The sequence below is a fragment of the Archocentrus centrarchus genome, chromosome 24 (genome assembly GCF_007364275.1).
Source record: "Archocentrus centrarchus isolate MPI-CPG fArcCen1 chromosome 24, fArcCen1, whole genome shotgun sequence".
Classification (NCBI taxonomy): Eukaryota; Metazoa; Chordata; class Actinopteri; order Cichliformes; family Cichlidae; genus Archocentrus; species Archocentrus centrarchus.
In genome coordinates, this window is record NC_044369.1 from 10,154,103 (window position 1) to 10,165,074 (window position 10,972).

At 38.7% G+C, this 10,972-nt stretch overlaps 1 protein-coding gene across 2 annotated transcripts in view; it reads right to left on the minus strand.

The window, feature by feature from the left end:
- lama2 (laminin, alpha 2) overlaps positions 1-10,709 on the minus strand; it is a 224,728-nt gene extending 214,019 nt beyond the window's left edge. For both annotated transcript variants that reach the window (XM_030721257.1, XM_030721256.1), the window contains exon 1: positions 10,607-10,709. In XM_030721257.1, the coding sequence (XP_030577117.1) occupies positions 10,607-10,673 (67 nt within the window). In that variant the 5' untranslated portion in view covers positions 10,674-10,709. The remainder of the gene's footprint in view (positions 1-10,606) is intronic.
- Between the last annotated feature and the right edge of the window lie 263 nt (positions 10,710-10,972).

Below are 10,972 nucleotides of genomic sequence, written 5' to 3' on the forward strand. Positions count from 1 at the left end.
CAGGAACTTCCTTGGAAAAATATAAGCACCCAGAAAGATCAGAGAGCAAGGGAGAGATGAGAGGCTGACAGAAAGATAAAGAAACAGAGGTCATTCCAAAACCTTTGCAGCTGCAGACGTGTGTGTGTGTGTGTGCGCGCGCGTGTGTGTGTGTGTGTGTGTAAGGGTCAGCAGCCTCTGGGTTTGCAGCAGCACATCTGTATGTCAAATGTGCAGTGTTTTCGCCACAAGTTCACAGCATTAAATCCCCAAGCATGCATACATGGATCTGACTGTCTAACTAACCTTCTATCCAACACTGACATTCATGCATGAATATCTGAATGCATATTGTCTATTTCAGTTGATGGGAATCTGAGAATACCAGAAGAGTTTGGCTTCTTCAAAAAACAATAAAATAAGTATAATACTTCCCTTTTTTAGTGAAGAACATATTATTTAGTGAGTGATTAATACATAATCGAAAAGATAAGTCTAAGTATCATAAAGTTGGCTTCTGTAAAACAAAAATGTCAATTAAGTCATTAGCTTAGGAGTCATCTCACTGATTAGTCAAATGACACAAACTAACACAGAGAGACTGGCAACCATTTATACTCACAGTGGCACCTACAGCAGATTTATAAGCAGCAATTAACCTAACGTGCATTTTGTGGCGGCTGCTGGCAACTGCTGGAAAGCCAGTCAGAATCACCGTATGACGAATGCTTTGTTCCTACATGTGAACGAACAAAGAAACTTAGACCAATCCCTACAACCAGTACACAAAGTCTACAATGTACAAAAGAACAGCATGTAACACATGTAACTATATACAGCTATATCAGTTCTCCATGTACTGAGACTGAAGAGTTAAATTCAGCCAATTTTTGGTTCATCAAATTTACTCTAGACTGATCACCCCCTCTAAGAGAAAATGCTTGTTAGCTTGTTTGTATCCCAAAAAGAAGCACAGGATACTCCCTCAGAATGAACAGCTGAGCTGCTGACTGGTAGGTTACCAGGTTTTGGACCTGTAATGAAAACCATCAGGATGCAAGATGTGAGCAAATGGTAACCTAGCAAATGATGGACTTAAAAAAAAAAAAACAGGCTGGCAAGGGGTACTGAATGGGCTCTCCCAGGTGTGTGCATGACATACATGACATAAGGAGATTTTTTTCCCCCATTATAAAAAAAGTGGACCACCATAATGTCTCTACAACAGAGAGGAAACTACATAGGTACAAGGAGAACATGGAAACTGACAACAACAAGACCCCCAAGTCAACCAGAGGTTGTGAACCCAAAGCCATCCTCCTGTAACACAATAATGCTAACCAGTGTTAGCACTTCCAGCCTCTTACATGTGAAGATCTGCTTCTTGCTTTCTTTTAATTTGTGTGTATATATGTTGCATTTCATATAATAAATTTAATTTCTTTGGAGTTTTAACAGTTTTGTTAATAAAACAAGAAAATATCACATTCAATGGTAATTTTTTCTTTACTTTTCTGGTTAAACAAAGGAATGATTAGATTATTGCACAGTAATAAATAATGAGTGAGTTACATTTATTATAACCTCTACTTGTTTGATTTGAAACTGAAAACAATCTCATGACAAATTATGTTTCCTTTACATCTTTACATCTGTTTTCAGTACTAGATTTAAGGGTCATGATGATTTTGCTGTAAAACTCCCAATGAGTAACCCATTTTCTGCTCTTTACTCTTCAAGATAAGCTACCTGGTAGGCTAAGTGTAAAATGCTACTGAAGAGCAATTTACCCACACAGCATTATTTCATGTGTCAGAATACCTAGAAAGGATAGAGGACTGAAACCAGAGTGAAGATGGGTAATTTGGGTAGTTATTTCCGCAATGCCACTCTAAAATACAAGTTGGAGTACTGGTATTACTACTTCACAAAACACTTTCTCTATTTTGACGCCTCTCAATGTGGGAAGTCAATGCTATTAGAAGAATATACTTGTATTCATTTCCATTATTTTCCATGTATTGCTTGCTGCAGACACACTGGGTTATATCTCAGCTGCACGTAACATAAACAAGGAATGTATTCAAACCAATGGTGGGAGTCGATTCCTAAACCTAGAAACTTTGTCATCCAGTATTTTACAGTTTTTACAGTGTATTGTTTCCAACAAATCCATGTCACAGTCTAGTTTATTTTTTAGGCACATTAAGTAGTCTGAGTGCTGCAGTTAGTGCAAACACACATGCGCACACACATGCACACACACTTACCAATTCATCAGCACATGCCCTGTTTGTTTCTGTGTCTAAGCCCCCCACAGAATGGAGCTGGGCAGAGCAGGTATTGTGTCCCTGGTAGAATTAACTATTGATTTTCTCCTCAGCATTATCAATGCTGTTCTGACAACAAAACAGCAAAGAAACACTCACACACATGGGCATACATACACACACACACACACACACGCGCAGACCTAGATTTTGTTCAGTGGAAGATGTGCTGTCTAGGAGGCAGCAAATCCTCACAGGGAAGAGCACAAGTCAAATATTAAAATCCTACTGTAATAAGCATTGAACACATTCACAGACAATGATGCACGCAAATAATCAAATATGCAAAACTAACTGAACCAAATATTTTGAGAACCATATCACACATCCATTAGTGGAAACAATGTCCCATGTGTTTATGTATCACATGTTTATGCATTAATTCTACAGTGATAAGAATGCAGCATTTGTGAAGGTCTAAAGTTCACTGAATTAATTATAGGTGTCTCAAAATTAATATGGTAATAATTTTTTTAGATACGTACATAATTACTTCCCAAAAGTCCTGTTAGTGCACAATTTTAGAAAGATAGTGTGCATCACTTATCAATAAGCCCACACCCTGACCTACAGCACTGTGCAAACATTTTAGGTTTGTTTTTCAATGCCTTTTACTTTGAAAAACTACATGCTGATGTGCCTTGCAGAATTGGTGCTTGGGCTGGCATGCAAAATGATAAAGATAATGAATGCAAAATAACTTTTCCTAAAATAGTTGATACGTGGTTGATATAACATTGATAAAACCCATTTCATCCATGCTTTTTTGACAGTCGGCATAAAAAGGCAATTATAATAAGAATAGTGCCATGCCCGATCAATCATCTGGGGTAGAGTTATACCAATATCAGGTGAGGTTGACACTCACAGCACAGACTGAAAAAGTAGCAATACCATTTGGGCTACTGCATCCATGTACACCAGTACACCAGGACTGGAATCAAGGTAAAAGATAAAGTGACAAAAGAAAATGTTAAGGAAAACTTGAGCACCAGTGTTACCAATGGATATAGCCCAAGGCTCAAAAGACGATGACACTGTTGAAAAGAAGGGTCTGAGAAACTCAGGAATGTGTAGATATTTGGGCTATTTAAAGTCTGGCAAGAAACAGAGTAGCAAGCGCTGCAGATTGTGTTGAAAATATGTTCCCACAAACATTACCATCTGAAGCAGTTCCATCCTTTGGCACACAAACAATGCAAGACTTTACAGTCACAGATCCAAGCCAGTGCTGGTGGTCCACCTAAAACCACCAGTGGAATACCTGCGGAAGCAACAGAGTGAAGTGTCCACTTTTGAGCTTAATGCCTCCGAATGGAAAAAAAAACCTTCAAAGAGGTACAGTGCAATGCAATAGCCTGCTTTATTGCAAAAGACAAGACACCACTAAGCACTGTCAAAAATGTAAGACTTAAGGGACTGATTAAAGCAGCTGACCCTAACCTTAAACATTTAAGGAGCTGCAAAGTGCATTATATTGGATTGGATTTGTAGCCAAGTTGCACATCTGAACCATATGTAAGCCTCACTGCCCATTTCACTGTCCAAGACTGGAGCAAATCTCTTCAAGCTATCTGCTTTTCTGAAGACCATACAGGCAAAGTCTTCGGTTTAGGACTGACAGAAGCACTTGCATCCTGGTTACTGAGTGAAGACAAGTCTTCATCACAACAGACAGTGGGACAAATATAGTGAAGGCCACATCACTAAACAACTAGACACAGTTTCTCACTGGTGGGCCAACATCATATTAATCCCTTAACACAGAGCATGTCGTTGCCGACACAATGTATTTCAAATGTCCCACCGTTCATAGACTTTCAGCAACAATTACTGTAATAACCCTATATTGGGTGTGAAGAACAATTTCTCAGCTTTCAGAGACCATTTGAATTTTCCCTGGTGTGTAATTACAGTAATGCAAAGTACACTTGATCAGACGTTTTGGTGGTGATACACTCAGTGTTACAGGCTGTGAAGGGCAGGTAACAGGTGTATCGGCAGCAATGGCTTATGTTAAAGGGTTAACTCTATGGATTAAGAATGGGATGTCAACTTCATATGCATGTGTGGGCAGAAGAGCGAATACTTTTGACAAAATAATGGATCTTCAAATCTCATGTAGGAGTAAAAAGTAACTTTAAATAGTAATTTAATTTATATCATGATATACAGTATATTGATATTGAGTAACATGGGAGAAAAAGCCCTAAATCATCCTGTTTTATTAAAGGCAAAAGGCTGGTCACACCCAAACTACTAATTTTATTTAACTTTAACTGTAACTTTAACAGAATAAACTAAAATCACATTTAAAATTTCAGTCTGTGCATTTGGCTGCTTCACTCTTCTTCTTCGGCTCTCTCTTCTACTTATTGACAGGAGGGATCCAGCAATGTTCCAGCTTAGCACCTGCCTAATTTTAGCACCCAGAGGACTCCTCCAAAGCATAGAGACCCACAAATGCCTGTTGGCGGCCATGTGATCTATGACTTTCCCACAATGTCATTTATTAATTCTTGGTTACTGTGAAGCAAAAGATAAGTTGTTGTTGTGGTGGTGAACTGGAGGGAGGCCTGATGATTGATTAGGATGAACAAGAAATGTGAACTTTGGTAATTCAGTTGTTTCAGAGAACAAAAAACTCACACTAGAAACACCATGATTCTTCCTGTATTAGTTCTAACAAAAGGTAATGATAATATCATGTCTGTATATGAATAAAATATAGTAACCTGCATCTACATGTTTAATGACATCACTTCCTTAACCCAACTAAACCTCTCCGAGTCTTTCATATCTCCATGCCTTTTTCCTTTGATTCTTCCCTGTCCTTATCTTTCCTACTTTTCTTCTCTCCCCCTCCCTTTATTTTCTAAGACACATTGATCATATTCACAGAATTTGGGTACCAGGCTGAGAAAAAGTGAGCTTCCCCCTCTTGTGTATACCATCAAATCCATTCAGCTAAGCTCGGCTGCTCTCACATTAACATAGCAGAGTGAGATCAACATATTTTAGAAACATTATAACACTGGGCTGAATTCACCTCATAAAAATGTTGATTTCTCTGATGAGCAGAAAAACCTATTCTGGATTCACATCGCCTTCACTGAGGCGCCTCTGGTGAGTTCACATCTCATCGCATTCGGCCCAGCTTGGTTAAATCCACATTACCATAAACTTATAAACACATCTGTAGTTGCTATGAAGAGACTTTTTTATAAATCAACAAATTAACTACTTGTTATATTTTTGACATAGATCCTGCCAAGAAGAAAATATATCACAGGATTAGTCTGCACCTTTAATTACGCTGTGATAAACATCAACAGGGAAATCAATCAGTTTTCTCACTCTTCCTTACATTTTTGCTTTTTTTTTTTTTTTAATGGGCGGTATGAGGTTTCTGCAGGACAGTAGATTAAGAGTAAGTCACATGGATTTGCTGAATAAAATGGCTGATTTCTCAGTTGGTTTACAAGCCTTGTCTGGATTCATTCCACACTAGTGTCTCTAGTGACTTTACTTGACATCTATTCATGCAAATCAGGCTAGTAACACTCACATTAATACACACAAAACTCCAACAAGTTAACTTTTCTAACAACTTTTTTCCCCCAGTGACAGCCACATATTCTTGACATTTTGCTATCTTTTATCAGTACAGTTGTTTGGTTTGGCGCCAGAGTCTCATGCATCATACTGACTCTCATCTGATAGAAAGTCAGAGTTCAAAATTTATATTACAAAAGTTATACTAAGTTATTCGAGCATATGAAAACCAGGTTTGTGCAAAATAATTCATAGTATCCACCAACACAAATTTGCCACAATATTAAAACCACTGACAGGTCAAGGGAACAACATTGATCATCTTATCACAATGCAATGTTTTGCTGGGAAATTGGGTCATGGCATGCAAGTAAATATTAAGTTACGTTGATATTTACCAGACATCAAAACCTTGCGCAGACCAAGCACCCACCCTCCAACAGTACCCCCTCACCTCGAAAAAAGCCCTCTCCAGTGACAGCAGGGAATGCACCCTGGCACAATGCTGAAAAAATGCCCAAGAGCGGCTCAAGGAACACAAAAGCTGAGATCCATGGATTCACTATTAATGTTGAGGTAAACGATATCACCAAGCACCCCCAAAGGTTGTGTTCATGTCCCAATGGGCCAGAGTTATTTTGGTGGCATGAAGGGAACCAACATAAAATTAGGCCTCACTTGCACAGGCTTAGAGACCAGTTGGCATCCCCTGGTCACTAGAGAAAAATATGTATTCTACAACTAATTTGCTAGTGGTTGCTGGAGGTTGTTGGATGTTGCCAGGTCAAATTGGTCACAAAGAGGGTGCTGCATTAAAAACCTGCTTGTGATTGCTCTGGTCAAAAACAGATTGCCACAGTCACCTGTAGTTTGCATGGAAGACACCAACTTGTCTGCAAACACTACACCGCTACTCACTGAGCAGTGGTGAAACTTGTAAAAGTGCGCCACAAAAAAAGAAATGCTGAAGGTTCGCCTTCAAAGTAAAAGTTGGACCATAGCGCTACAACTGACATGCTTACTTTATGCAACTTTTACTCTGAAGGCAAACATTTCCACTTTGCGCTGCATTCGTGACAGTTTTACTGCTGTTTTTGGTGCAGCACTGTTATCTCTTTGTGACCAATTTCACCCAGTGACTGCCAGCAGCTTCCAGCTACTGCTCAGGATTACAGTTTTTTTGGTAGCAACCCCTGGTTACTAGGGGGTCGCCAACCAGTCTCCAGGTCTGTGTGACTGTGGCCTTAAACAGTTCATTTTTATGTTGTGGCTGACCAATGCATACAATCTTTTGCTAATTATTCTGGCTTTATAATGATGTAGTGTATTAGTACTCAACATAACGTTCACTGATTAACATTTGCAAATAACATATAAAAACTCAGTGTTTTCGCATCAATCTGTTTATCTTTTTTCAATGGCTTTAAGACCCCAAGATTTCTTGTTGTGTCAAGAAAAAATCTACAAGCAAAGATAATAAATGCACAGTGGATCCAAGTTAAAATTTGGGGGGAAAAAAAGAGCTCCAAGTATTTAACACTCAAAGGTCGATGCTGAGGCAACTGAGAGAAACAAACAAAAGAAAAAACCCTCAAATTCAAATATTGATAACTCATTATTGATGAAGAGGAATGTAGAGCATCACATTTTCCAACTTACCCTGCCAACTTCAAACCAATAAGAACAGCACAGACAAAACCCTCTCATATGAACTCAAAGCTACACAGATATTTTTAACTTCAAATAGAAGAATCAGCTAAACGTGTTAGTAAAAGCTGGTCTAGTTCATTTATTGTTCTACACTGAAGCTGAAGGGAACACTATGACCAAAAAAATACTCATTATTTCTTGATCAACAAAAAGTATTTCATTCTTACCCACATACAAGCATGAAAAATATGACAATAAAAAAGGTTATATTTCCAGTCAAGCTTTTGTTTTGTTTTTGTTATACCTTTACTCCCTTGTTGACCATCTAAACTTCCTCATCCTCTCTCTTATATCCTCTGAACCTTCTGTCTACCTGTTTCATCAATTTTCTCTCTATCGCTCTTCCAATTCCTAATAACTCTTAAACAGCTTCTCCTTCCTTTTCTCTTTCATCTTGCCACCTTCTTTTCCTCCACTTCTCTCTCTGATTATCTCCTAGTGTCTCTGTGAGCTCTGTCGCTGATTGTGAGCATGCCTGGATGACACAGCTGGTAATGAGGCTCCTTAGGCAGATGGCCTCTTCCACCCTCTTCGACTCACTCACTCTGTCCCTGCCTCTCACACACAAACACAAACAATATATAGAAACACATGCATCCTGATGGCACTTCCCCTCCTCTTCTCTGCAGGAGGTCCAGAGCCCTCCAGGTTTAAACACTACTTGGAGATGTTTCGAAGAGGATAAATAGAAAAAAAGGATGACTAGCAATACATTTGCTTCATCACAAACATGGACATGCAAGGAATAAAACTACATGGATTCATGTTCGAACACCTTACTGATCACCTCCATGCATTGGAAGCAATTAAAATAGTCCAGTTCTACTGCATTTCATGGATGCGTGGGATAATTTCCTTAACAACTCTTACAAGCAGTGCTTGCATGAATATTTTGACTCTTATTGTGCACTATGTTAGGTTGGTTTTATCTCAGCTGTCAATCCCCATCTCTGCTCAAGGCTTCATTGCTCATTTTTCATTGTTGACTGTGTCAGGGCCCTAACACACACACACACACACACACACATATAAAATGAATTAATGTTTCACAACCACGCACACACACCAATTAAAAAAGAGCAGTATTTCTTTCTCAAGTGCATTTCATGGCATGATTAGCTCTAAGAAAGGACTATCTGAATTTTTATTTTTTTTTTAAATCCAATTCTTACTAAGATTAGATCTTTTTTCAGCTGGTGTCCACACATGTAGACTATTTAGCTTTTTGTTTCAAAAATGTTCAAACGTGTTTTTCTAGGATCAGTTTCCTGTTATTTGGGACAATCTTCATATTACAAAAACTGTTCACAGTGTGCTCTGTGGATTTTTTTTTTTTTTAGGTGAATTGCCTCTACAAAGATGCAATGTTGAACATTTTTAAAAGTATTTTTCTAACCATAAGTCTCTGATGGAATTCCATTCATCTCTATTATACTGGGGTCTCTGACCAAAAATCTTAACACTTATAAATCAGTATATGAAATTAAAACGATTGGCATGGATAGATCATATACGTATCGTAAGGAGTGGTTGTGTTTTTAAAGCTAGTAAAAATTACATTTCAGGTAAAAATTTAATTAAATAAAGTAGGAAAAGAACAACAGAACATATACTTTGGCCTGAAAGTGCTACTAACCAAACATCCTTCTGATGCAGACTTTGCCAGTCTGTGCTATGGGGTCCCAGTGGCTTTGACCAAAACTGTAGTATTTTTGCCCTGGAAGTGAAAGCAAATAACCTAGATGCCACTGGTTTTCCCAGATGGGGCCAACCAGCCCTACCTAATACCTTAACTTGCTATTAGCTTTTACAGTTGGGCCTGGTGGTGAGTTAGAGGGTAGAACATTACAAGGCTACAGAAGCATGACATTCAATAGCGCATACAGCATATGTTAAATGTCTCTGCTGATTTGTGTGCTTAAATGTGAATGTGCAATCACTCCTTTAATGACTGTGCATCTACAAAGTACAGGCTATATGCACATGGAAGGTTCTGGAGATTGCTCCAAGTGTAGTTTTGTTCATTTAAAGGGTGTGCAAAAGCTCATCTTGCTGCATAAAATCACATATCAATGAACAGTTCTGTCTGTTAGAATTGTATTTTTTTTTTCTCCTCACAATTCAGTGAAGGGAGAAAACAATTAAACAGCTATTTATATTGTCTATATTCAATTCAAATTTTCAAAATAACATATACATATATATTCTTACTGTATATGGACTTTACAATATTGCAGAGAGAAACCCAAAAAGGAGGAAAACCTTTTGGAAGGAAAATGGATGATAGCTAGTTATGGTGACAGGAGAGCAAAGAAAGATGAGCTTTGATAATGAATAAATAAATAAATAAGCACTTTTATGATCATGCCGTCTGTGGCAAAGAAAATAGGACTGCTTATACTGAAAAAGCCCTCTTTTGTAAAACTCAGTGACATGGACTGGATAATCATAAACCCTGTCTATGCTGTTTTGCAACTCAAGTGACATTAACACATAACAGCACAGCCAAGCCAAGGTCAATTATATTTAAGGTCAAGCACTTAATTTGATTTATGAGTCTAAAAATAACCAAATCCATCAGTAAGTCTCTGACCCATTAAGCTTGTGTTTCCCAGGGTTTTTCCAATATCAGATACGAGAGGAAGCGGGCATAAATCCCTCCAAAAAAACATCTCATCATCTCTTAACTTATGGTTCCAGCATACGGCTGTTTCCACGGTGCTCATGGACAAATGTGTTTAAATAGGCTTTGAACGATTTTCACATACTTTTCCCTCCCTTTTGTTAACTAAAACCAAAGTAAAGAAGGAGTCAGTAAAGAGTTATCCACAACTTTGTGATTATACTGGTCAAAATATTCCGCACTGATAGCCGGAAGTTAAAAGGTGTAGTTAATTACTGACTGAGTAGCTCATTAAGGGACACGAGCAGCAGCCACAGCTGAATGAGCTCCGGCTGTTCTGTGTTAAGCACTCCTGCAGCGAGCGCCGGACATTGGCGTATCGATTATCTATCAGTCTCTGATGACTTACCTCTCTGCTGGGCTTGGCAGTATTGCCATAGCAACGCGGTCGTAAGTACGAGCACCAGCAACTTCATTTTGTCCTATCTGATTTGATATCTTATAGCCTGCCGCGCGCGCGCTGTGTGGTCCGCGGCGTCCTCTCGCGCGGCTCAGTGTTGAGTTGAACGCCGGAAAAGTTTCACACAAGTTGATCCAAACTCCCTCTCTCCCCCCTCTCTTCTTCTCCTCCTCTTTCTCTCTTCTCTCCTCCTCTCTTAAAGTTGGGAGAAGATAGAATATGAAGCCCTCTTGGTGATGCAGGGAACACTGCATCCAAAACAAGGGTCTTGCAACAAATATATCCAAACCAAGAGCACTCGGACATTAAAGGTTA